Source organism: Argentina silus, assembly GCF_951799395.1.
Source record: "Argentina silus genome assembly, chromosome: X".
Taxonomy (NCBI): domain Eukaryota; kingdom Metazoa; phylum Chordata; class Actinopteri; order Argentiniformes; family Argentinidae; genus Argentina; species Argentina silus.
This window is the reverse complement of record NC_139653.1, coordinates 33146239-33173616: the sequence shown is the minus strand read 5'-3', so window position 1 is coordinate 33173616 and position 27378 is coordinate 33146239. Positions and strand designations below refer to the sequence as shown.

The window sequence follows — 27378 nt, the reverse complement described above, 5'->3', positions numbered from 1 at the left end:
CAGTGTGTCTATAATACAAATATGGTAGATGTAATCCGCAGTATGACAAATAGGCTATGATGACACGTGACTTTAGGTCGGATGACTGTAAATCCTACTTTAACGCAGGTGCCGATCAGCCCCAGCCTTATCATCGAACAGTGTCGTGTCCCAATTGCACTAAACCTCCCATGCTTTTCTAAATTGCATTTCTTTCTTGTTTGCATATGTAAAGAATAGCAATTGAGGCTTTGAAAAGATGGTGGGTAAACTGTACATTAAGTCCAAAACTGGTAAGGCATACAGTAAAGCATGCTGTAGTAGTCCCACTATCACCTTGATGGCGCATTTTGTCTTACTGTAGAGTAGGCTACAGCCAGTTAGCCAAGGGGATTTCAGATCTCATCTCAGTATCACGTTTGCTTCAGTTTCGTCGCGTCATCACACTATCACTATCAGACCACCAGCCGCATATGAGTCGACAGCTTGTGTACACAGAGGAAGTCGACTGAGAAAATCGAATAGCTAAATAGATTTGCTAATAATAACATTTACGCTAGACTCACTCAGACTTCGCCATGGCAAGTACCGGATTTTAAAGCAGTATAGGTCCGTCATCTGCACAAGATTGTAAAATAATACTGATACCAAACAATCGGCAACAGCAGAAGATCTCTCTGACCAAAAATACTTTTGGGAATTATCAGGGTAAGTCGTGTCACAAGGATTGATGTGTCAGTAGCAAGCACATTAACCAATAATGTAGCTAGCTAGCTCACAAGCCAACAATGGACGACAGCAACGCAAAATCAGTTTTAGTTGTTAGCGAACTAGCTAACGCGCAGTTTACGAGGTAATCTACAAAAATGAAAGTTTATCGCCGCTGACTATCTGTTGTTCGGTGTCTGGCAAGGTTACTGTGCCAGTGTGGTCTGTCATCATTGATGACTCACTTTAATAATAACGAGCTAACGTCGTTAGCTATCTAACCAAGTACATTTAACAGTCAGTGGAGAACTTTTCTCTCACCCTTCTTTACATGAGTGTTATTACTGTGTAAGCTACTGTAGCGATGTATGTTACCTACAGTACAGAGCTAAACAGTGTAGCAAATATTAAATGGCTAGCATTTATCAGGCTCTGATGATCATTGTTGTGTTACAGGAGCCGAATGGCCTCTGTTGTGGCAGTGAAAACTGAGAAGCGACCTGTTGCAGACACTCAGGATGTCGACTCAAACTCTAAAAAACCCAGGTAATGAAAACCGAAGGGTCATTTTGTATCGAGTTCCTGACTTAATGTTAAACCTATTGTATTAGTTTATATATGTCTAGTCAGGAACCGTTGTTTGTTGTTCCTAATAGTTCTGTATCAACCTAGTTCAAAGTTCAAAGTAGGCTTTAGTTCAGACAGCAGCTGAGTAAGCATGCCAAACTTTGTTTAACCTTCATGTTGTCTAAGGATTTGGGCACCAACATTGGAACCATCACTCAATCTCTGCCTGCCCCAAAGGAAACTGCTGCCCAGCCTGAAGACCAAGCGGGCCCCCGAGCTGGTCCTAGTGATTGGTACAGGGGTGAGCTCGGCTGTGGCCCCTCAGGTCCCCGCACTTCGTTCATGGAAGGGCCTGATTCAGGCTTTGCTGGATGCTGCAAACGACTTTGATCTTTTGGAGGAAGAGGAGAGCAGGCGCTTTCAGAAGAGCCTGCAGGAGGACAAGAACCTTGTCCACGTGGCCCATGACCTCATCCAGAAGCTCTCCCCGGTAAGGCTTCAACTCATGTACACACACACACACACACACACACACCGACCAGTGTTTCTCCCCTGCAAGGATCTGTTTTGCCCTGCGTAAAACGTTTTGGCTCACATAGAACTCAAGAAATTGTTGGGGTAATGGCAACCCTGGATGTGGGTTTTTGGGCCTCTGCACCTTGCCTAAGAAAACATCTGGGGGAAACACTGGCACACACATTGACAGCCACATGTGTACAGCTTATTGGCTCAGACCATTGACTTTCATTTCAATCTATTATTTGTCATGGAAATACTAGCTGTAGTTACAGTGGCACATTGTCATCTTAGCACTATCTAATGAAAACAATGAAATTAGAAATATCTGCTTTTAAGTTCACTATGTCCTTATCAGGAGTGGAATTGTACACTGAGTGACCGACTGTTCATGTTTTCAACCACACTACTACATTGCTGCCTTGTTTGGCAAGACAATGACATGTTGGCAAAAGCAGCCATGGTATGCAGGCTAACTCAACAGCACTTTTTAGGCCTGTTATTTCTTTCGATGGGGGAAAGAATCCCTGCAGTGAATATCCTCCCATTGATTTCTCTTAATAAGTCAACGAACCAATGGACCATGACTAAATTATGGAGAAATTCAAGGGTGAAAACATTTTGGGATTTCCGCATCTGTCCATTCCCCTCATACCAGTTGAGCTCAATTCAGAACCAGTTAATGTGGCCTTAATACCATTTGCCTATTGTGTTAGTCATGTCTCATCGCACCTTTACCATTGCTAAAAAATGCTTTGTTTCAGCAGCCAGCTTGTTATCATAAAGGGGACAAACAGTGCACTGTGGGTTTATCCAGCGTTTTTATTTCAGTCCACAATCATGCGGACATTGGAACTTTGCTGTTGGCTATGGATTTGTCTATGGATTTGGGAGGCTTTAATGTTTTAATAGGGCTGCTGCCTTGTTAAAAACAAGTTTTGTAATCACAGAATAATGCAAAGCCATCCCCCTAGCCTTAGTTTCAGACTAATTGTGACTGACAGATCACTCCATCAAACTGAATAGCTCACAATCTTTTTTAACCCAACACTGGTACACAAGAAGAGATACACTAGCTATTCGTTGATGTCTCTTATCACTGCTGCTGGGTATTTCAAGTTGTATGCAGCTAGCAAGTAAGGAAAGTCTCACATTTTGGAGAAGACAATATGCTGAAAGAAAGGTTTAGGGAAAGGAAATATATTCAAGACAGGACACTTTCCTAGCTTTTGTGTGTATAAATGAGAATTGTCATTTCTTGTTTTGTTGTTGGAGACATTCTTGCCTGTTAACATACTGTATCTGCTCAAGAGAACAAACACTGCAATGAGTAGCTGGAGAAGCACTGCCCTTCACTATAACTAAATTAAAATAATATGACATTTAGGTTGACAAAAACGAGATGAGACGAAGTTGGACTAAATGTTGAGTTTTTGGAGAGATGGAGGTGTTATTTGTTTGGTCCAATCAAAAGCATGGATGACAATTCTAAGACTTTATCATTGCAACGTTGCAATACTGTTATTGGTGGAAAAGGTGCTGAGCAGAATCACTGATCTACAAATTACCTGCTATAAAGAAATAACCACCAATTGTGTGATAAATATCAGCGAATCTGCATAGTGCCTTGCTGAGGCTGATCCTCTCAAACAAAGAGCTTGTTTTTGCATTGATTACTGCCCTTTCTTCTGCAGAGTAATGTGTTTTAGGTGTTGGGCTGGGTGGAAGAGAATTGTGCGATAGGTTGCCATCCCTCCAAATTGTGTTGTTCTCACAAACTAGGAAAGCCTGATCTCAACTAGGTTATGTGATAGGATGTTATACAGTGGAATATGATGGCAGGACAAGGCCATATGTTTGCACACATGGAAGTCAGTGATTTATGTTTACTGTGGGTTAATGAGGTAATACATATGTGACGAGACTACAATGTGACTAAAATGAAATGACAATAAGTTGACGAAAAGATCCCATAGTTTTTGCCCATTTGACAATAACTAGACTATATCATTATTCAAATGATACAAATATGACTCAAACTTGAGGCTATTTTACAATCGAAGAAATGTAGCCTAAATTACTCTGGATAAGGACATACTCCTGGCACCTAATGTCAGCTAATGAGACTAATCTAAAAGCTAGACTCTTAAGATAATGTGTGCGACCTAAATCCTCTCAGGCTGTTGTTGAATGACCTAGGCAAAATACTGACAGCAATTGTAATTAGAAGACCACTAGGCCTATATCCAAAGATTGGTTGAAATTAAACAATATTTATGATCAAGATTTGGTTCACAGATCTCTAATCTGTGTTGAATAGGCTATAGGCTTATGCCTCCACCTAAACATCAGGCTCATAGAATATTAAGCATATTTAGTTATTACATAAGTCCCTAGACAGAAGAACAACGTAGTTGGTAAGGACGTCAACGGCAGGGTGGGTAGCTAGATGATTGCTCTCTGGGTAATGAGTTCCTTCCTGGGGAGCAAAGGTATCCTGCTGTTCATCTCACTAGATCTCTAATCTCTGGTGTCCAACGGCCTGTTTCTCTGGTCTAAACTCAACACGGGAGGGCGTTCTCTGCTATTCATAGTGGCCCTTCTCTCCTCTCCTGTTTTCAAACAGCCACTGCCAGTAGAGTGTGCGTACCCAGGCTCAGCTCAGTGTAATGAGATTTATCCGTCAGAGACACCCATAATCTAATGGCCACTCAAACAGCCTGCCCTCAGGCTCTGTTTTCCATGCTGTTTATGCCACTGTGCAATATGCGTGCTACTGAAGGCAGCTAACTAACTAATGAAGTTTGGATAGCTCATCAGTAAAAAAACAACAACAAAAAAACCTTTTTTTCACATGATGAGGAGGGAAAATACAAATGTTTTAACCCCTGTCAGGTGGGAAACACTCCTTGCCCTTTACATGAAAACCATATACTGTCATAAATATAGCTATTCAATCATTAGATATCCAACAATTTCAAGTAGACTCCAAACATACAATACACCCACTTATCCCTATTATTTCTGCTCCTATGTCATTGTAGAGAACGGGCAACGTGCGTTCCACTTTCTTCAAGGACTGCCTTTATGAGGTGTTTGATGACCTGGAGTGTAAGATGGAGCATGCAGGGAAGCATCTCCTGCGCTCTGTACTGCAGCTGATGGAGAGCGGAGCCCTGGTTCTCACCACCAACTTTGACAACCTGCTGGAGATCTACGCTGCCCACCAGGAGACCAAGCTGGAGTCTTTGGACCTCACAGATGAGAAGAAGGTATAAACACTGCAGATGTTCCACCCCTATTTCCCTTGGGAGATAGTGAACCTTTGCTTTTTAGGGTCTGTTCTCTTTTCCTTGCACAACACCGTACGCACGCAGATCTGTGTTTTATACGCCTCCAGTGCGTATTCTAATGTCAGCCCAATGCGTGCCATTTTGCATGTTTGGGGCAGAGAAACGCACATTTGAAGGGTGTGTCTCATGAATATCATATTATCAATAGCACATTCACATCTGATATTTTATGCGCAAAATCTCCATGTTCCCTGCGCACTGGAGAGGCTGCATTGGATCAAAATAGCATCTTTTGCTATCAGTATTTTATGGATGACAGTTGATTCAACAGTAGGCTAACAGTAATGTAACAGTAATGTAATATTGTTCATGTCTTGGCCATTTATTGATGTGACACTGAAAATAATTGAAAAACATATACTGTATGTAGCAGCATTGAAAGAGCAAATAGCACTGCAACCCATATCTGCGGTAGAGGTTTCACTTGTTAGTGGTCTCGGACACAAGAATGGCCGCACTGATGGAGGGAATCCATCCAAGAATAACAGAATACATACAGTTGTATTGTATGTTGTATTGTCATATTACTGTATGTACTGGGATACAGGAGAGGTCATGACAGTACAATTACATTTTTATTCGCAAATCCTCCTCTCACAATAACACACGCGAGGGAGGGTGTACTATATCATGGATATTGAAACTGCTGTGTTATGGTCATAGAGGTGCAGCCGATGAAAGTCAATTTAGAACATGTTTGATGACTGTTTTATCAAAGTTACATTCAGGCACTATGGACAAAACATTATTTTGCCTGCATATACATCTTTCTGTGCCTGTCGTTTAGGCTTAGACAATTCAATTGAAATCGATGTGATCCTATGGTTTATTGAAATGATAGATAGATATAAACATCAAAGACTTTATCAAATGGGAGAGACCTTCTGGCGAGTAACAAATTAAACAGTAATAAACAATTCATAAACAGTGTTATCCACAGGCGACTAGGGGAGATCCACTTGGGTCCAAAGATAAAGGTGCAACCCCATTTGCATTCCTTTTGACCTGAATAAAAAAACCAATCAACCATTGGCTCAAACACTGTGGAACATTATCAAAAACATCACAATACTGAAAATAATATCAAAATACTACTCATCAGAAAATTACACTAAACATTACTACAACACATCTATAAAACATTAAAAACATGTCAATCACAGTGAAACAATAATTCCTGAGAACAGAGCTGAGAGAGTTAATCAATGAGTGATGTCACCGCAGGACGTCCACCAGATGTGCCCAATGCCCATTCAACTGTAGCAAAGTAATCTAAAGTGCTCTGGGATGTGAGAGCAGGGCATCAATCACCATTCACACTAGGACAGTTACCACACACAATCACATGTCCAAACCAGACCAAATGTCTCTGGGCTGCAAAACACTTTTCTCATTGCTTTTTTCAAGGACAGAAATAGTTTTTTGATAGTGTTTGGGTGCCCAGCCCTTTAGGCTTAACCATTTGAAAAACTTACTACACATTGGCCTAACTGTATGAAAGAGTCTTCTGTCTGTGGTACATATAGTATGCATGTGGTGGGGTCCCAACTTCCCTTCAAGATTTATGGTTTTATCAATATTTGTCTTTGATTATGAATAGAACTATGTATTCTTCCTAAAGCAGAACTGAAACGTAGTTTCCATGATGCCACTGCAATTTAGCATGATGTAGCCGCCTTGCTTTTTAGATATGGCATTTATGCCATGTCTCCATCAGGACTAATATCTGTTTATGAGAGATTTTGTTACTGTCCTTATATTTTACTCCATGCCCAGTGATTGGGTGTGATTTGACTGTGACGTGTGCTTCTGTGGGTGTAGGTCTTGGAGTGGGCTCAGGAGAAGAGGAGGCTGAGCGTTTTGCACATTCATGGTGTCTACACGAACCCCAGTGGTATTGTACTGCACCCTGCTGGCTATCAGAATGTACTGAGGAACACTGAAGTAATGGTGAGCATTTAGGCAGGCACAAGCAGCCATTATGAATGATACCCATATGCCAACAGAAAATCTAATCAGATGACCTCATAAAAAAATAAGAAGTCATCTATGTGTTTTAGGCCTAAATGTCATCTATGTGTTTAGGCCTAGATTAAGGTTTATTACTTGGCTATTAGCTTATGTTTCATGTTTACACTAACTGAAGTCAAGGCCCACTCCATCTAATGCGATACAAACTGTTTTGGATTGGTAGAGGGAGATCCAGAAACTCTATGAGACCAAGTCCTTTGTGTTCCTGGGCTGTGGGCGCACTGTGGATGACACCACCTTCCAGGCACTCTTCCTGGAGGCGGTCAAGCACAAGTCAGACCTGGAGCACTTCATGCTGGTGCGGCGCGAGGATGTGGGCGAGTTCAAGAAGCTCCGGGACAACATGCTGGACAAGGGCATCAAGGTCATCTCCTATGGCAATGAGTATGCTGACCTGCCCGAGTACTTTGAGCGGTTGGCTAATGAGATCTGCACCCGAGATGTGGCAACTAACGGCTGGGGTAAGGAAGCCCCTAAGGGTCAGTTTCTATGAAGGGGTTGCAAGCAACGCTGGTGGACCATACAGTGGGGGAAATAATTATTTGATCCCCTGCTGATTTAGTTAGTTTGCCTGATTACAAAGAAATGAGCGGTCTATAATTTTTATGGTACTTTTATTTTAACAAATAGAGACAGAATATCAACAAAGAAGTCCAGAAAAAACACATTATATAAAGTTATAAATTGATTTGCATTTGATCGAAGGAAATAAGTATTTGATCCCCTACAAACCAGCAAGAATTCTGGCTCATACAGACCGGTTATATGCCCATGAGGCACACAGATTACTCCTATCACTTTAAGAAAGTACTCCTAATCTCTGCTTGTTATGCGTATAAAAGACACCTGTCAATAGAATCAATCTCTTCCATTCCAACCTCTCCACCACCATGGGCAAGACCAAAGAACATTCAAAGGACATCAGGGTAAGAGTTGTAGACCTGCACAAGGCTGGAATGGGCTACAAGACCATCAGCAAGAAGCTTGGTGAGAAGGAGACAACTGTTGGTGCAATTATTAGAAAATGGAAGAAATACAAAATAAGAATCAATCGCCCTCGGCCTGGAGATCCATGCAAGATCTCGCCTCGTGGGGTAAGGATGATCATGAGAAGGGTGAGGGATCAGCCCAGAACTACACGGGAGGAGCTTGGTAATGATATTAAGGCAGCTGGGACCACAGTCACCAAGAAAACCATTGGTAACACACTATACCGTAACGGATTGAAATCCTGCAGTGCCCACAAGGTCCCCCTGCTCAACTAGGCACATGTACAGGCCCATCTGAAGTTTGCCAATGAACACTTAAATGATTCAGAGAAGGCTTGGGAGAAGGGGATGTGGTCAGATGAGACCAAAATTGAACTCTTTGGCATAAATTCGACTCTTCATGTTTGGAGGGAGAGAAATGCTGAATGCTACAATCCCAAGAACACCATCCCCACCGTCAAACACAGAAGTGGAAACATTATGCTTTGGGGTTGTTTCTCTGCTAAGGGTACAGGACGACTTCACTGCATTGAGGGGCCAATGGACGGGGCCATGTACCGTAAGATCTTGGACGAGAACCTCCTTCCCTCAGCCAGAGCACTGAGGATGAGTCGTGGATGGGTCTTCCTGCATGACAATGACCCAAAACATACGGCCAAGGCAACAAAGGAGTGGCTCAAGAAGAAGCACACTAAGGTCATGGAGTGGCCTAGCTAGTCTCCAGACCTTAATCCAATCGAAAATTTGTGGAGGGAGCTGAAGCTTCGAGTTGCCAAGCAAAAGCCTTGAAACCTTCAGGATTTGGAGAGGATCTGTAAAGAGGAGTGGACCAAAATCCCTCCTGAGATGTGTGCAAACCTGGTGACCAACTACAAGAAACGTCTGACTTCTGTGCTTGCCAACAAGGGTTTCTCCACCAAGTACTAAGTCATGTTTTGCTTGGGGATCAAATACGTATTTCCTTCGATCAAATGCAAATGAATTTATAACTTTATATAATATGTTTTTCTGGACTTTTTTTGTTGATATTCTGTGTCTATTTGTTAAAATAAAAGTACCATAAAAATTATAGACCGCTCATTTCTTTGTAATCGGGCAAACTAACAAAATCAGCAGGGGATCAAATAATTATTTCCCCCACTGTATGTATGTGATATGTGTGTGTCTGGGAAGGAACTGTAGATTACATTTAAACATTTTATTCACATAAAATAAAATATGAAACATTCACAAGAATTAACCTTTATTTCAATAAATACAGTGTCCTCCATAAGTATTGGAAAGAGAAGCATTTTGTCTTCTTTTAGCTCTATACTCTCAAAGTAGAGATTCTCAGATTTAATTCAATGGGTTTTGGTTTTTTTCAGATTGGGTTCACCATATAGAAAGTACAACATTCTTTAAACATATTCCCACTATTTCAGGGCACTTATGTTTAGTATTTGGTCGACAATCCTTTGCGTGCAATAACTGCCTGTCTGCAACCCATTGACCCCACCACACACTGGGTACATTCTCTGGTGATGCTTTGCCAGGTTTGTACTGCAACCATCTTCAGTTGTTAGATTTTTAGCAAAAAGACCTAAAAACAATCATCAGGAAATGAAATTCATGTTCAATTGGATTTAAATCTGAAGATTGACTTGACTAGTCAAGAGCTTTCCACTTTTTGGCCCTGAAAAACTTGAATTTTGAGGCATCATGTTTCTGTACACTTCAGAATACTTGCTGTTGCTGTCATCAATTAAGACAAGTTAGCCAGTTCTTGTGGCAGCTGTACATGCCCACGTTTCACAGGTGAGGTGGTATGCTGTAAATCTTGGGTAGATTTTTCCAAACGTTCCTCTTGCAATCACTCTGGTACATGATAATATTTGTCTCATCTGTCCACAAGACCATTTTCCAGACCTTTGCAGGCTACTTTTTAGGGAACTGTAACTTGACCATCCTTTTTGAGGATAACTAGTGGTTTGTACCTTGCAGTGAAGCCTTTGTAGTTCGGCTGGTGACGTATTCTGCGGATGGTAGTCTCTGACGCATTCACGCCTACCTCCTGTAGAGTGTTCCTGATCTGTGGGACAGTTTTTTTTTCTTTTTTTCTTAATAATAACATTCTTCGATCATCCACTATAGATCACTGTTTGTGACCAGTGCTTTCTTTCTTTTTTAATGATGTTACAAACTGTTTATTGATTTTGGTAAGCCTAAGGTTTTGGCTATGTTTCTGATAGATTTTTCTGATATTTCAACCTCATAATAGCTTCCTTGACTTCCATTGACATCTTTTTGGTCCTCATGTTGAAAGACACCAATAGCAGACTCCAAAGGCAAATGAAGAGCCTATAATCAATATTAGACATTGACAGCTCTCTTATGCCTGCACAAATGATGTGACAGTTCACACCTGACTAACCAAAAACGCCTGTCAAGCCAATACTTTTGGTGCCCTGAAATAGGGGATCTATGTATAAAAAGGGTTGTACTGAACTGTTGGCGTATAGAGCTGAAAGAGGACAAAATGCTCCCTCTTTCCAATACTTATGGAGGGCACTGTATATCCTTAAAATAACTATAATATTAGGGCTTAGCACTTACAGACCATAATTATCAGGCATCCTTACATTTCAGAAAACAACAACACAACGCAATACAACATGAACATATTACAAGGTAAATCAATATATCAATTCAAAGCTTACATTCCAAACAGACACATTCAGTTGCCCCAGTACTACCTTGGTTGAGTTGACATTCTAAAACACAAACACATTTTATGCTATGACTTCATGTTCAGGCATTGATGCATTGAGTTTGTACAGTATGCACTAACATATTAATTGTAATTTTCATAGGATCTCCCTTACAAGAAGAAGAGGAACCCCAGAATGGCTTTAATTCACAGAAAAGCCTCCTTCAAGGTTAGGATTATGTGGTTTTCTTTGGTGGCAGAGTAAGCATGCAAGATGCATTACCTGATTCCACTATTCATTCCACCCTACCCTAGAACCCATTATTTTCCTTGCATGCTTTTAGAATGATAGGAATCAAAGCTGATGTTCAGGCTTTTATAATTGAGAAGCCCAATTGGATTTCACTCCCCAACACAACTGGCTTACCTGTTTTGCATGGCAATCAGCAGCAAATTATCAGGTGTTGGTCCTTGTGTTATATACCTGCTCATCTAGTTCTCCTTCTTTTTTTGCCCAGACTACCATTCTTGACGGGCACAAACTGGGAAGTATGAGTCATTTTCCTCCACAGTTCCTTCTTAGAGTTCAATCTTCTACTACTCAGGTCTGATTTCATTGGATCTGCAACACCAGGCAAATATGGGCCAGAAGAGACCCAAGTCATTACTCTGTAGACACCCAGTTTAATGTTCTGTATCAGTTCTCATTACAAAGGGAAAAAAAGGCACAGGGAGCTAACAGGAATGTAAACTGAATCTGGCTGTCCAACCTGGCAACTCTATGTAAATGTTTCCATAACTCTACTATCTGGAATAGGATCTTGGAAAGGCCTATGGAAGATGATTAAGTGTATACTGTAGGGATGGAAAGGGATGAAAATAAGGACTTGATTTCTCACTCAACATCATTTGGAAATAAATCTTGTGCTGGGTGAAGTCAGTCGACAGCACAGAGTTTGGTGTGCTGCAGACTGTCCCTGGGTCTCTGAAGAGAAGTAGGCATTGGCAAAATGTAGCTTAACAAATCCACATATTCACAGCTCACCTCTATCACCCCTTTCAGGAACAACAATGCTGCCCCTCTTATAAAACTGTCTTGAGAGCATAGAGCATCAGTAGGTGTAACCATGTAGTCACTGAAAATAGTTCATGCCAGTATGACTGAAATGTATTACATGATTCTCAATGCTAACTTGAAACCAGCAAATTCAATGTGCACTCTGTGGAGCAATACTTGATACAGTTATGGATGTTTACATGTGTGTGACAAACATGTGTTCGACATGAGATAATGCAAGTTCAGCAGAGCAACCTTCCATGATGTTAGGAGAGGCATCCTGTATACAGTAGCAATCACTTGGCCACTCCTGTGCTGAAAAAGAAAATACTGTTCTTTGTAAGCCTTTTGTATTTTTAATACTGCATGTGTTGTTTTTGTGAAATCTTGTTGTAGGTATTTATAAGTGCTATTTTCAAAATAAAGCTTTTGGTATCATGTAAGCCTCTCCTTGTTTGCATACCTTCCCATACATACAGTTGGTACATCCAGCTACTTCCTGATAGGAAAGGTTACATAATATAAGAGACCTAGGTTACACAACAAATCAAGACGTTGTTACAGGCTATCATAGCAGCTTTATTTAGAAATGTTTACATTCTCATAAATTATGACAAATCTCTGTATAACTCTCGATTCTCTCTTTATTGCACTACTGCAAATTAAAGGGACAGGAGAAATTAAGACTTGTATTCATTCTCAAAATTATAATGGGAAATAAATCAAATTTTAAAACTTAAATTAGAAACCTAGTGCTCCAATAGGCCACACACAGGTGTGGTCCCTTAACACCTCTGGACTTGTAAGAAATAAACATTTACAAAAGGTTTCTCTTTTCACCTCCACCATAAACTGAAGGATCCAAGTCTCCAAATGCTGAGGAAAAAGGGGGGCATCGAGGAGATACCATTCTTATAGACCATGCAGTGAGGTTGCTTGAGGGAGACTGGAGAGGGATAGGCACTATGGTCACTAAGCTTTCCTCTGGGCCAGAGTGGTTACTGAAATATGTCATCCAGCAATCATTCAGACCTAACCTTCTCTTGTAAAATTAAAAAGGGGGAAAACTGACAAAATGCTAGGAAGTGAATTTGAAAAATCTGTGTATGTATAAAGTGAGGACAAGGAAATATTCTAGGCTCAATTTGATTGGATAAAATTCTAGACAATCTCTTTTGTATAACTTCAAGTTTTGTGTCATTGTAAAGCTAAAGCACAATTGAGGTACTTTTGATTTGGCCCAACAGTTTACAGATGATGCAAAGGAAATTCTACTTAGCGCAATTTCTCTCTCTTTTCCATTCTGGCTTGAAAGTCAACACCTGCCCTTTTCCCGGATGGAGCTGGGAGGAAGCCTGTATGCGTGTTTGAGCTGCGTTTGTTTGGTGCAATGAAGGGGTTGGTTAGGATTGGAGCTGCAGGAGAGCAGGACCAGACATCTCAAAGCGTAGTGTTGGTTGGCTTTGTCATGATGGTGAACAACACAGATGCAGCTCTTAGGCCTTCATGAGGGCGCACACCACAGCGCGTGCGTTGAGACTGCGTAGGTCATTGTAAGTCTGCCCAGTGCCCACAAATACAATGGGCTGGCCCGTGGTGTAGGTCATGGAGATAGCAGCACCAACCTGCGGGGTGGGTGAGAGAGTGATGTCAGCTTTCCAGCCTCAAATCAGAACCATCAAGGACACTTGTGACACATTCTGAGAAGATTAGTGAGGTCATTGACAGAATTGAACCCCTTTCAAAGAAGGTTCCAGTCAATATAACCATTGTCTGTATACAGTATAGAATTAATTTCACACTAAAAGTTGTTGTTTCGAAGTAACTTTTGTAACTGGGTGAAATACCTTGTCATCAATGGTGTCAAACTTGGTGAGAACAATTCCATCGATAAGGCGAGGCTTATCAGACATGGAGTGATCAGCAAGGGCTTGGTTGAATTTCACCTGAAATCATCACACTGGTTATACAATGTGAACTGCCCAATAGGCAGCTGTGCAAATAGGAACTTAAACATATTTTTCAACCTAAGTATGAGAAACAACCACCTGAATCAATAGCACAGGCAGTGCCATCTGCAGGACAGTCATGAAAACACACAGCCTTATTTATAAGGCAAGGTTGCAAATCATAGGAGGACTAATTTTGGTGCCTTTCTTGGTGCCAGGTTTTTGAACAGAATACTCTTCGTATTACAATATAGTATATGATAATAGTGATCAGGGTTCTCACCAGCTGGTCCACAGCCTCGTTGCCCACCAAAGCCTCCCCCACGAAGAGCACCAGGTCAGGCATGTTGACAGCGATCAGCTTGGCCAGGGCTGTCATCAGAGGGCCGTTGTCCTGCATCCGCCCGGCAGTGTCCACCAGTACCACATCAAAGGCCTGATTACGAGCTAGGGAAACACAGATAGCAGAGGAGGAGAGAGAAGGTTTGGACTTGATATGGTTGAATGGATGTCTAACAAGGCCCTACTCCTACTTGTGGTATTTTGACCGACTTTGGAGCTTATGCATCTAGAAGTATGGTAGGTGGGTATGGTTACCATAGGCGATAGCCTCCATGGCGATGCCTGCAGCATCCTTTCCGTAGCCCTTCTCATAGAGCTGCACTACGGGGCGCCCCCCATGGTCCTGAGGAGGGTGCAGGGAGTTAAGGCGGCGCTGGTGGGTACGCAGTTGCTCCACGGCCCCCGCACGGAACGTGTCACACGCGGCGATCAGCACGGTGAAACCATTCTCAATCAACCAGAAGGAGATCTGTACACAGAGGATGGAAGAGTGGGCATCAGAAACGCAACAGGATCAAAAAGTTTGGATTTGAAATCAAACACTTACAGGTTACAGTATATATTCTCAGCTTATATTTTAGGGCATTTGTGTAGGTATTGGTTTCACCATTTAGAAATGACAACACTTTTTATACATAGTCTCCCTACTTCAGGGCACCAAAATGAATGGGATAGATTAATATAATGTCCAAATTAAGCATACATGTTTAGTATTTAGTTGACAATCTTTTGCATGCAATAACTGCCTGAAGTCTGCGACCCATTGACCCCACCAGATACTGGACATCTTCCTGGTGATGCTCTACCAAGCTTGTACTGCAGGCATCTTCAATTGTTGTTTGTTTTTAGGTATTTTTGCCTCAAATCTTATCATCAGGAAATGATACATGATACAGACAAGATGTTTCTGTACACTTCAGAATACATTCTGCTACTGCCATCAGCAGTTACATCATCATCAATTAAGACGAGTTAGCCAGTTCTAGTGTACACACCCAAACCATAACACCTCCTCCACCATGTTTCACAGATGGGGTGGTTTGCTGTAAGATTTTGGCTGTTTCTGATATTTCAGCCTCATAATGGCTTCCTTGACTTTCATTCACGTCTCTTTGGTCCTCATTTTAACAGACACCAATAGCAGAATCCAAAGGCAAATACAAAGCCGAGAATTAATACGAGACTAATTGACAACTCTGCGTCCTTAGTCCCCTCCTCTACTCCCTGCACACCCACGACTGTGTGGCTAAGTCCAGCGAAAACTCCATCATTAAGTTTGCGGACGGCACAGTCGTGGTGGGGCTGATCTCAGACAACAATGAGAAAGGCTACCTGGACGAGGTGGCGGACCCGTCACTCTGGTGTCAGGAGAATAGCCTCATCCTGAATGTCTCCAAGACAAAAGAGCTGATTGTGGACTTCGGGAGAGCACAACAACTAAGGGCCTACACACCGCTGGACATCGGTGAGTCTGCTGTGGACAGGGTGAGCAGTTTTAAATACCTGGGAGTCCACATCTCAGAAGACCTGACCTGGACTACCCACATCAGTTCTCTGGTGGGAAAGGCAAGGCAGCGCCTGTTCCATCTCAGGCAGCTGAGGAAATTCAAAGTCTCCCGGAGGATCCTTCAGTCCTTCTACTCTGGAGCTGTGGAGAGCATCCTGGCTGGCAACATCACCGTCTGGTACGGTAACAGCACGGCCCAGGACAGGCGAGCTCTGCAAAGGGTGGTACACCTGGCAGAAAAGACCATGGGAGCTCCAACCTCCCCTCTCCATGTCCTGTACACCAGGAGGTGTAGGACCAGAGCCTACAGGATTATGAAGGACCCTCACCACCCGAAAAAAGGGACTGTTCCAGCCGCTGCGGTCAGGCAAACGCCTCCACTGTCATGCAGCAAGAACAGAGAGGCCAAGGCTGAGTTTCTTCCCCCACGCCATCAGAATCATCAACGATGACCCCACCAGTGCCCCCCTCAAGTCACTCACACACTCACTGACATCATAACACATATGCACACACATAATCATCCATCTGCTGTTTATATTGCTTACTGCTTATACTGTTCATATTGTTTATACTGTTTATACTGTCCATACTGTATATTTTTTAGTACTTCTATTTTTATTTTATTCTATTTTAAAACGTATTGTATTGTTGCACTACTCTGTGGCACTGTCACTTTTGCATTTCATTGTATACTTGTATGCACGTGACAAATAAAGAATCTTGAATCTTGAACTCTTTCATGCCTGTACAAATGTTGTGACGGAACACACTAAACACCTGTCAAGCCAATTGTCCCATTACTTTTGGTGCCTGAAATAGGGGGACTAAGTATAAAAAGTGTCTGCATTTGTATGTACACAATATGTACACAAATATATGTACACAAATATGTACACAAATACCCTACTGTACTACTGTATATAGTCACAACTAAACACAATGAAAACACGTGTACTGAGATGGCTTCATCTCTGTATACAGTATCTGGTGATTGGGATGATGCCACTAAAAGATGGCCATGCATCACCCAGTTTTGTAAATGCATGTGGTGGATGTGGTGAGTTAAGGTAAGGTGAGGTGAGGTAAGATGGAAGTCCCCTTTCCAGTCAGACACCATACCTTAAAATGTCCCTTGTCTACCTGTCAGAGAGTGGTCTTCATGGGTTATCGGTGACCTATGTATCTATGTCAAAGTTCCAGGGTATGGGGTCATCAAGAATCCAAGGTGCCAGCTAGGATTAGATTATTGTATACTATGCAATTAGGGCTGGTGGTCTGAATGAGGTTATGAGGAGAAAACCCAGGTTTTAAATACCAGGTAACAGGTAAGGTTGTAGGTATAACAGGGGCTTAAACAGACACTTGCCCTTAGGCATGGCAGATCTCACCTTGGCCAAATTGGTGGACTTGCCGACCCCGTTGACCCCACAGAAGGTGACGACGAAGGGCCGGTGCTGGCTGCGGGCCTCCAGGACGTCTCTCAAAATGTCCACACGCCTCTTAGGCTGCAGGATCTGGACCAGAGAGTCCTGCAGGGCCTGCTTTACAGTAGAGGCCACAGCTAGACACAGAGAGAGATAGAGAGAAAGAACATTTAGAATTGAACATTTAGAATGTTCAGGACATTTACTATGAACTAGCATTTCTGAATGAGGCAATCTAGTGGTGAATATAGTGATAGGGGTGGTGGTCTGTTCACTTGAATCCTTCCACAGGTGAACTAATCGTTCTTAACATGGGTGGGTAGCAACGTGTTTGCACTGTACTCACTGGTGAATGTGCCCATGACTTTGCCCTCCAGTTTCTTGGCTACAGAGTCACAGAGCTGGAAGGCAATTTCGGCTGCTACATTCTTAGCTGTAACACAACACAAGCAAGCATCTTAAATGAACATGACTGAGTCTAGAAAACTTGGTCTGACTGTGCCGAAATGTGGGATGCCACTGATCTGAAATGGCCTATACAACAGAGAGGACTCCATACCGATGAGGTGGTCCCTCATCTTGTCCAGAACTGGCTCCATGTCCTCCTGGTTCAGACTCTTGGAACCAACCAGGCCCTTGAGCATTCCAAACATTCCCCCAAAAGCACCCTTTTTGGGGCTAATGAAAAATTTGAGAAAAAATGACAGGTATAAACTTATTCTGCCATGTTTCTTATGATCTTAGACACACAATAATTCAATTCAAACAACTTTATTGAATTTAATTGTTACTTATTGTCTGAGACACAATAATATAAGAGTATCACCTTTTCTTGTTGGTGTTAGCAACTACCACTCTCTCCTCTTCCTCCTCCATCTCCATCTCCATCTCCATCTCCTCATCTTCCTCCTCGCTGGACTCATAATCCACAGTGAGCAAGTCACCCTTCATTGAGTTTAGCTGCATTCCCTGAGGAAAAGATATGGGTATAAGAGTAATCTAAAACACTTTTGAATCATGGTTTGAAACACAGATTCCACCAGAGCATCCCTAAAGGTAGGTTGCTCTACATGGTATAAACTAATAAACACATACCGGGACAGCTTGAGTGTCCTGGGCCTGGTCCCCAGCATCATGGGCACCATTACCATGGCTCTCACTGTAGTCCAGTTCCTTGGTGCTGCTGCCACCATTAGCCCACACCCGCTTCTCCTTCCCCTTAGGTTTCTGGGGCTTGGGGGACTTACTGTAAGCCAAGGGTGAAATACAGTAATTCATGATGCATAATAATCCAAACATTTTAGAGAATGTGTTAAGCATAAAGAATTCTTGCAATGATTTTTTAAAACACTTTGAGGACACTAAATAAAATACATTGTAGGGGTCAATAACGTTCCAAAAGGAGCTTTAACTACATTGTGTTCAAATAATACCACACTCACCTTGGCTTCTCCACAGGTGCCACCCCCATGCGCTTTCGGAAGAACTCCTCTCTCTTCTTCTGCATGATCTCCTCCTGGGTCAAGCCCTGATTGCCATTCTCCACTGTCTTCTGGACACTGGCTGGGGCCTTTGCTTGTTCCCCCTTCACAGGCTCAACTGCAGGAGCTAGGGGAGTAACCAGAGGAATGTCCATTTAAACAAAGTCAACCACAGCCATACAAAACATGACCAGTCTCCCCATAAACATCAACATTGGGGGGGGGGGGCATTATTGGACAATAATAATCTGAATTTCTTAATGGCCCACTAAAGGGCCTTTGATTTCCATATCAAATCATTTCTGGGTAAATGTTAGGTTACATACTTTAATTGTTTACAATTAAAATGCAAGTAGTAGCTTTTTTGCTTATCACAATTTCTCAAGCCAGCAGACTACACGACTGACTGGGCATGATGCTCACAATTTTGATTGACAGTTTGTCTCATAAGCCTTACATTCCTAGGACCTAGGTTCAATGTTTTTTTAGCTGGCTGTAATGTTGACCAACTCATTAGCAGCCTAAAACAGGTCGTTTTTTTCTAGCTTGCAAAATACAACACTGTGCCAAGTCAAACAACAAGATAACTTAAGCTACATTTGCATTCTGAACAGTCTTGCTGAATTTTACCACAACATTCTAAATGGCCAATTTCATCTAGAGTCGTCTGTTATGTGTACCTGCCGGGAGCTGACAATGTGTACAATGCTAGTGCTGGATAAAATGGGAGGGAGGTAAAATGTAAATAAATTATATGATTGGTTTATTTTACTACCCAGGGCACACTTCCTATTGAAGTATAACTTGAGCAGGTCGTGATGACAGACGCATAACCTCTTAAATCACATCCATTGAATACGGAGCATTTGAGGGAGAGTAGCAGGGCTAGACTTCTACATAAAGAGTACTGGAAAATGACAGAAACCTAATTGTTCATATTTGTGTAATGCTAATTTGATCTGGTGAAGCCAAATTCAAACCAAAACACTGGAAATTACATATTTCACTTTAGTGGGCATTTAATCTTAAATAATCACCTTACCCTGAGCAACAGTCAGGATTTCAGATGACTTTAGTGTAAGTAGAGTGTCATTTGCAGTCTGACTAATTAATTTCACTGTAATAATAACATGAAAAAGTAGGCTATTCTCTGAACTGACCTCAAACAGTGACAAGATTGTAAAGAACTATGAGTGATATTTTGCATACCATATCAACAACAATATTGTAATAGTCTGGTTTTAACCCTTACTCTTAACATTTTTATTCTTCTTGCCACCTTGTTCCTTGCCCTTATCCCCTCCCTTTGTCTCGATCATGGACTTCACAGTTTTCTGGGATTTGAGGGACTCAGTGAAGGTCCTCATGGAGGTGGGGCCTCGAGCTTTGCTGCTCTCCTCCGCCTCACTAGTGTACAACATAACAGGCACATTGATACCACAACATTGTACAGTACATATGATCATGTTTCACTAGCACACATTAAAAAGCAACCACATGCTCTCTGACACACAATATTTGAAATATGATAACATGTTATACTGTATGTCTTTGTAGGCATGCTTGTTACTTGATGCTAAGATCACCTTTCAACCATAGCCATAGATGATCTTAGTGCTACTCTCCCAAACTATAAAAAAGGAATATGTTCAATGATTAGTGTTTCAATTGCATTTGTGGTATCCTGAAGTGGGTGCTGTTGACTTTGCTTACCGAAGAAGCACGGTGAAGTCATCCTCAAACTCAAAGTTGTTGCTCAAAAGTTTAAGAGCCCCTTTTTGCTCAAGCTCATTCTTATAGCGATCCCTGAAGTGGAGCTGCACGTCATCTATGAATTTGTCCACATAAGTCAGCGTAAGGATTTTCTGAAAACCCACCTGCATAAAATTAGAGAGACATGGTTGATATGGCCTGAGGCAGCAACAGCTGTATGATGGATAGATTACAATTTTATAAACTAGTCAACTTACCACAAACACCAGCTCAAACTCATTGTCGAGCTTGTATTTAAGACTCAGGGCATCATGAGTAAAGGAATTGTTCCCACTGCGTTCCTAAATGAGTACATTTGTGAGATTCAACAAAATATAAGAGAGGTTAGGTTTCATCCCCTAATTTACAACATTTAATATATCCTGAAGACATTTAAGGGAGTAGTATTGTATTTCCTGATATCTAACTCTATATTGTCTTGTGTGACAAAAAATAATACGCTAACCTGTAGGCCTGTCACCCATTGTCAGTTCACAAGTCCCATGTCTGGTATTACGCAATCAGCTGACAAGCTGAGCATAGTAGCTAGCATTACTAGCTCGCTAGCAGCAATAACACACTCGCACGGCCCAGGCCCAGCAGTAAGTGAAAGACTTTAAGTTTAGGAACATTATTGTTTTCTTTCAATGGCTACACAGCTAAAACTGTACATTCGCACATTCGATAGAACTTACAACCAAAACTAGCAAGCCAGCTTGTTGATGAGGCGCTGGCTACGCTCTGTCGCATGCTGAAAAATAACAATGAGACCACACACATGGCTAGACAGCATAATAACATGACAGCTGTCACTTGGTGTTCAAGTGCTACTCACCTGCAGGATCACTGAGCGGATCAGCGCGTTGACAGGCCCAGTAAAGGATTCAGTCACTCCAGTTCCCTGAAAACACCATAACACTATGCCCCCCTTACTGAAGATGGTGAAGAAATCCAGCATCTTGCCACCACGTAGTATACGATAATACCAATATAAACAAAACAAAAACTAACACAAATGTGAAACGCGAAAAACCGTAATAAATTAATGATCTGACTAATCTTTTAAGTGCCCTCTCCCTCAAAATAGGAAATCTTACCAGATATACAGTATCTGATCAAAAGAAATCCTCTAAGTCTTGATCCACCACCACCACTACTGTTGTTTTTTAGACACGTCAGTTGCAGGACTAGGAAATGACGTATTCTTCCGGGGATTTCTCATTTGCGGCTGCGCAGTTCAGTGCGCAATATATATATATTAGATTTCGAGCCACTAAACTATCTTCTCATTATAACAAATATTTTCTTGAATCAAAAACCGTATTGATATGTCATTAATAACACCACGGACGTTTGGAACAGTCAAATCTTTGCATTGAAGTGAAATCATTGACGGTACAAAGACTCGATAGAGCATGTCCTGTATACATTCTTACTTCTGGTGTGTGAGTGTATATATATATATATATATATACATACATACACACACATATATGTTATATAATATTTTTGATTCAAGCAAATATTTGCTATAATGAGAAGATAGTTTAGTGGCTCGAAATATAATGGTCTGGTATGACACGCTGGTACCAGAAGTAAGAATATATACAGGAGATGCTGTACAGTCCATGATTTCACTTCAATGCAAAGATTTGACTGTTCAAAATGTACGTGCTGCTATTAATGACATATCAACCTTACAGGAAAGCATATTAAAGGGTATTATGTTTTCGTAAAAATGTTAAGGTTACAAGACTGTGTACAAAAATAGTCGCTGTTTTACTGTACTACAGTTGTTGTTGTTGTTGTTGCCTGCACTGTACTTGATGACAAACAGTAAACATTGTTCATTACATTTAAATTGTTTACATTTAGCAGACGCTTTAATCCAAAGCGATTTACAAGTACATTTGCCTAAAGTAAGTGAATCATCTATACATCAGTCATCATAAGCAAACATTTATGCTAGGACCAGGTGCCATTTGTAATCACAATGCTAGAAGAAGGAAGGATTATTATAATTATGTCTTTATTGTTATTATTAACAGTAGAGGAACTGTACAGAGGGTTTGTGGGGGGTGAAGAGGTCTTTAGGAGGGACAGTCAAGATGTAGCCTGAAGAGATGGGTCTTCAGTCTACGGCAGAAGATAGGTAGTGACTCTGCAATCCTGACAGCAATGGGAAGCTAACTCCACCACCGGGGTGCCAAGACAGTGAAAAGCTGTGACTGAACAGCATGACGCGCGTTGTAGAGGCGGCAGTGCCAGACGGCCAGCCAAGGTGGAACAGCGGAGTTATTGAGCAGGGGTTTGGGGGCTGACAAGTAGGGAGGGGCTGTTCCCTTTACCGCCCGGCAAGCGAGCACCAGGGTCTTGAATCTGATGCGAGCTGCTACCGGGAGCCAGTGGAGGGTGTGGAGGAGGAGGGTGATATGGGGAGCCGCAGTCTGATGGCGGAGGTGGGGAACCCTGCCAATAGTGCGTTGCAGTAGTCAAGGCAGGAGATCACAAGTGCCTGGACCAAGAGTTGTGCTGCTTCTCTTGTGAGGATGTATCGTCACAAAGGAGGACGTATCCTTCGGATATTGTAGAGGAAGAATCTACAGGAGCGTGCTGTCGCTGTGAAGTTCGCCTCACAGGACAAGTGGTTGTCAAGAATCACCCCAAGATTCTTGGCTGTCTGGGAGGAGGTCACAGTGGTGGAGTCGACTGTGATGTAGAAGTCTTGGAGAGGGCAGGCTTTCCAGGTAGGAAGAGTGTCATCAGCGTAGCAGTGGTAGGAGAAACCATGTGAGGAAATTACAAAGCCAAGGGATTTGGTATAAAAGGAGAACAGTAAGGGCCCTAGGACGGAGCCCTGGGGGACCCCAATGGTGAGGGTGGTGAAGAGGAGAGTGACCCTCTCCACGTCACCTGGTAAGAGTGATTGGCCAGATAGGATGCAAAACAGGAGAGTGCAGAGCCAGAGATGCTCAGCTATGAGAGGGTGGAGAGAAGGATCTGGTGGTTTACTGTGTCGAATGCAGCGGACAGGTCCAGAAGAATGAGAACAGAGGAGAGGAAGGAAGAGTGGAGGGTCTCCGTGACAGCAAGGAAAGCAGTCTCAGTCGAGTGCCCAGCCTTAAAGCTGGATTTGTGAGGGTGAAGGGGTTTTTCTAAAGGAAATAGTGAGACAGTTGGTTAAAGACAGCATTTTCTAGGGTTTTAGATAAGAAGGAGAAAAGGGATACCGGTCTGTAGTTATGGACATAGTCATTAGCTACCAGCAACCCTGGCCTCAGTGTGCATATTTTACAATAACAAACAATGTTAATTATTATAAATATTACAAATTAATTTAGTGATGAAAACATGCAAGTGTTGAGTTATATTCATAAGTTTATGAGTGTCGAACATGTCACCTCAGTTTCAGCCGCTAGTCATCGCTGTTTCACACTGTCTTTTGACATATCCACCATTATCAGTCTATCCAGAATACATGGGAGAAAGAGAAAAGTCTTGTGTCCTGGGTCTTTAGTCCTGTACGGCTAGATATATGCAGCTGATTGCTAGATGTATGGAAGCCTGTATGGTTGGAGCTTAAGTAAATCATTGTAGAGAACACGATATTTTCCACACCTTTCTAAATTACAATTTTTTAAATATATATTACCTGTGTTCTCTACATTCATTTACTTCAGCTCCAACCATTCACCTTATAATATTCTTTATCTTTTGATCTTTACAACTTCCATACTGGTTCAAGATTCAAGAGATTCAAGATGGTTTTATTGTCATATGCACAACAGTTACAGAGCAATCGCTGGCAATGAAATTCTTAAGTCTTGGGCTCCTCCAACAGTGCAATAAGAAGTGTAAATAATAAAAATAAAAATAAAAATATAGAAACAACAACAATAACAATATTTACCTAAATACAAAACTAAATAAATGTAAATGTAAAATGTAAAAAGTGAAATGTAAACAGACGTTTTTATCCAGATGTCGACTGGTATAAAGTGGCATTTTATAGTGGCATGTTATAAAGTGGCATAGTTTAAAGTGTCATTGTGGTGAGCTAAGTAGCTCAGGAGTTCAACAGTGCAATTACATATAATTGTACACACGCCTATTATATTTGTATAAACTGGATTGTACAGAAATGTTTTTCAATCATTTCAATTCATCTCTGGTACCACTCTACCCCTCAACACTTCTAGAATGCAGATCAGGTGAGTTTGAGTCTAAAGTAATGTCTTAGCATATGTTGCTGGCACTTTACTGGGGCCATACACCTCAGAGTGTCCAATTTGCACTGTGTAGGACAAATATAATGGAGTGTGCAATACTATTTTTCAAATATTTCAATACATCTCTGGAACACTTCTAGAATGCATATCAGGTGAGTTTGAATCTAACGCAATGTCGTTGCAAATGTTGCTGGCTATTTATTCACCAAGGTGATTGCAAGTTGCAGTTGAGATCTACAGCCCATGGTGACATTATGTATGAAAAGCCACCATGAATGACGTTTTTCCTTAGATCCCTCTCCACCTTGTTCGATTTGTGTAGATATATCACAATCACAATCAGAATCATTTTATTTGGCCAAGTATATTTGCACATACAGGAAATTGACTTGGAAGTCCCAGGTTCAGTGAGAGGCAGGGAGCTTGTTTGTGAGCCCCACTGCCATGGGAAAGAAACTATTCAGGTGGCGCGAGGTTTTGGTCTTGATTGACCGGAACTTTTTGCCGGATGGATATATCACACAATCTACACTTTAACCACACATTATAACACTATCTGATAATGGAACACATGACATGCCATGCACTCCATCTGCTGGACAAATTGGGAAGTTCAGTTCCGAATCTGGTGCCAAAATTAGCCCAGTTAGATTTTCTCCAATAGGAGAAGCGGGTTTTAACTGTTGTCCCGCCCATTGAGTACTGTCAATCAATATCACCAACGTACCAGTTTTCCAGCCAATTGATGTTGACGTTGAATTTTGCACTATATAGTCCACACTGATATAGTCCACACTACTAAACTGATCAGAGGCAGGTGTTCTCTGAGTTCCAACTAGCTCCTTCTAGCTCCATTAAGACTTCCGGTTTTGCTTTTCGCCGTATTTCGTTTTTCGCCAAAATAAAAGCGCAAGTTAAAACATGTGATGGGATCACAATATTTTCTCTTATTTTTTGCTGAAATAAGGACAAATTACCCAACAAAAAGTATATACAATTTTCAAAAAAGTATTTTTTATCTTTAAAATGTACATATTGGTGCAATTACATGTCATTTTACACATGCCTATTGTATTTGTATAAACTGGACTGTAAACAAAATGTTTTCCAAGGCTAAACATGATTTTCACTTCCATTGTACTCGACAACAGTTCTAGTATACGTATCAGTTGAGTTTCAACCATAAGGGAAGTCATACGAACAAACAGTTAAAAGCACTACCTCCCTAAATTGCATAGGGAACAACAATCATTTACACTAATTTGCATCGATCGGAAGTAGGTGGGCGGAGTTCCTCTATTGGAGCTCAGATAACGCTCAGTCTGTGTGGGCTGTGCGAAATTTTGCACTGAGCATGGCAATGGAGAGCAATTCTCAAACACAAGCAGATTTCTTCTAACTATGTTTTGTTCAACGTACATGTGAATCCAGCTTCTCTCACATAAACGCTATTAAAATTAACACATGTTCCCTCCTGACAAGTGAACACCTTTATCATTGCCTGAGAATTGCCCTGACTTCATATGAACCAAACTTTTCTGCTCTTGCACAATCAAAGAAGTGCAATTTCTCTCGTTAGAAGGGAAAAGGTGTGCTGTGTTCACAGCCAGTAAGTGAGAAAAGTATTATTCAAAAGAAAGACGTATGCACTTATATAGCCTTATAATAATGACTTACATTTAAAATAATTGATTGTAGCCTACTAAATAAAGCACTTTATACGAATGGTGTGCGTTGTTTTACAAGTGTATACAGTTATTGGGAAGAATAATGGCATAATGCAGAAAATGTCATGCGGAAAATAACATTTTGAAAATCTTACCACCTTCAGAATGTAGTTGAATAGCCCTGGCCTATTGTATGCGTTTATATTAATTTCCCCTCCCAATATGACCATGGATTGAATAAGTGGAATTTGACAACTGTCAGGATGATTCTACCAACCGTCTTTTCTGTTTGTCCGTAAAGGCTCCCCAAACGTATTTGCTATGTAGTAGGAATGCATATTGTCCTATAATTAACAGTATACAATGCTATCAAAGACATTCCATGATTTAATTAGTAATTGGCACAGAGAGCGGAAGCGATCGATCTACATTATACTACATGGTCATTCGATGTTTTAGTCTTACAGAATGTAGTAATGCAGAATATACACTAGGCCTACTTCCACATATTTATAGAGGATGTAGTGTGTCATATGAGGGATTATCCCCGACAGGCGACAACTGCTGCCGTTTATGATTAAATAAGTGTCTATTTTCGCCTTAATTAATTAAGGCGAAATTATTGAACAAAGAACGTCATAGGTGTTTGAATGTGCTACGTAGAGGAGGAGGGTCATCACGTGCAATTCAGGTGGAGCCTACAGCCTCGAGGGGTGTGGACTTGCTTACAACTTCCGATCCCAATCAAGAGATAATATTCTGGGATCCGATTCGTAGGTTTACTGTTACTGTGCGTAATATAGGCTATAAAACATGTCCATGTCATGTTTACAATTGATTTGATATGTATTCAATTTAATGATTATGTATGTGGTGTTATCTCCAGACACAAATCTTACAGCTGACAGGATCGATCATTTAAATGGTTGACAGTGGGTTTTCGTCATGGCTTTCAGATTCTGGAAGCGTGATCCCTGTTCTTCACACACTACAACTCGCCTCTAGTTTAGCAACAAACTGTGCCTGCATTAGTGCCAAGGTTCTGGTGTCACCAATCAGATGTCAATGATGAGCCATGACGATTCAAGATGACAGTGCCCATAAACGGCATTTCCTGATTTAACGGCGACAATCA

The 27378-nt window shown here is 41.5% G+C and overlaps 2 protein-coding genes across 6 annotated transcripts; one reads left to right on the top strand and one right to left on the bottom strand.

Moving 5' to 3' along the window:
- The first annotated feature begins 448 nt into the window (after nucleotides 1-448).
- Nucleotides 449-12327, top strand: fam118b (family with sequence similarity 118 member B). Of its 5 annotated transcripts, none has more exons than XM_083694538.1 (9): nucleotides 449-687; nucleotides 1144-1233; nucleotides 1492-1744; nucleotides 4815-5042; nucleotides 6945-7073; nucleotides 7318-7633; nucleotides 10772-10813; nucleotides 10996-11061; nucleotides 11351-12327. In XM_083694538.1, the coding sequence occupies exons 2-9, from the start codon at nucleotides 1151-1153 to the stop codon at nucleotides 11362-11364; spliced, it is 1131 nt and encodes a 376-aa protein (XP_083550664.1). In that variant the 5' UTR covers nucleotides 449-687; nucleotides 1144-1150; the 3' UTR covers nucleotides 11365-12327. The 5 variants fall into 5 exon arrangements, with proteins under 5 accessions (XP_083550664.1, XP_083550663.1, XP_083550662.1 ...); XM_083694537.1 differs by having other exon boundaries at nucleotides 1441-1744; nucleotides 7318-7615; XM_083694536.1 differs by having other exon boundaries at nucleotides 1441-1744.
- Nucleotides 12328-12440: 113 nt separating this feature from the next.
- Nucleotides 12441-21497, bottom strand: srpra (SRP receptor subunit alpha). The gene is made up of 14 exons (XM_083696163.1): nucleotides 21183-21497; nucleotides 20566-20649; nucleotides 20309-20472; nucleotides 19848-20002; nucleotides 18557-18722; nucleotides 18210-18360; nucleotides 17941-18083; nucleotides 17674-17792; nucleotides 17461-17547; nucleotides 17079-17251; nucleotides 14436-14649; nucleotides 14122-14285; nucleotides 13737-13835; nucleotides 12441-13514 (listed from the first exon to the last, which is right to left on the bottom strand). The coding sequence occupies exons 1-14, from the start codon at nucleotides 21303-21305 to the stop codon at nucleotides 13386-13388; spliced, it is 1971 nt and encodes a 656-aa protein (XP_083552289.1). The 5' UTR covers nucleotides 21306-21497; the 3' UTR covers nucleotides 12441-13385.
- Between the last annotated feature and the right edge of the window lie 5881 nt (nucleotides 21498-27378).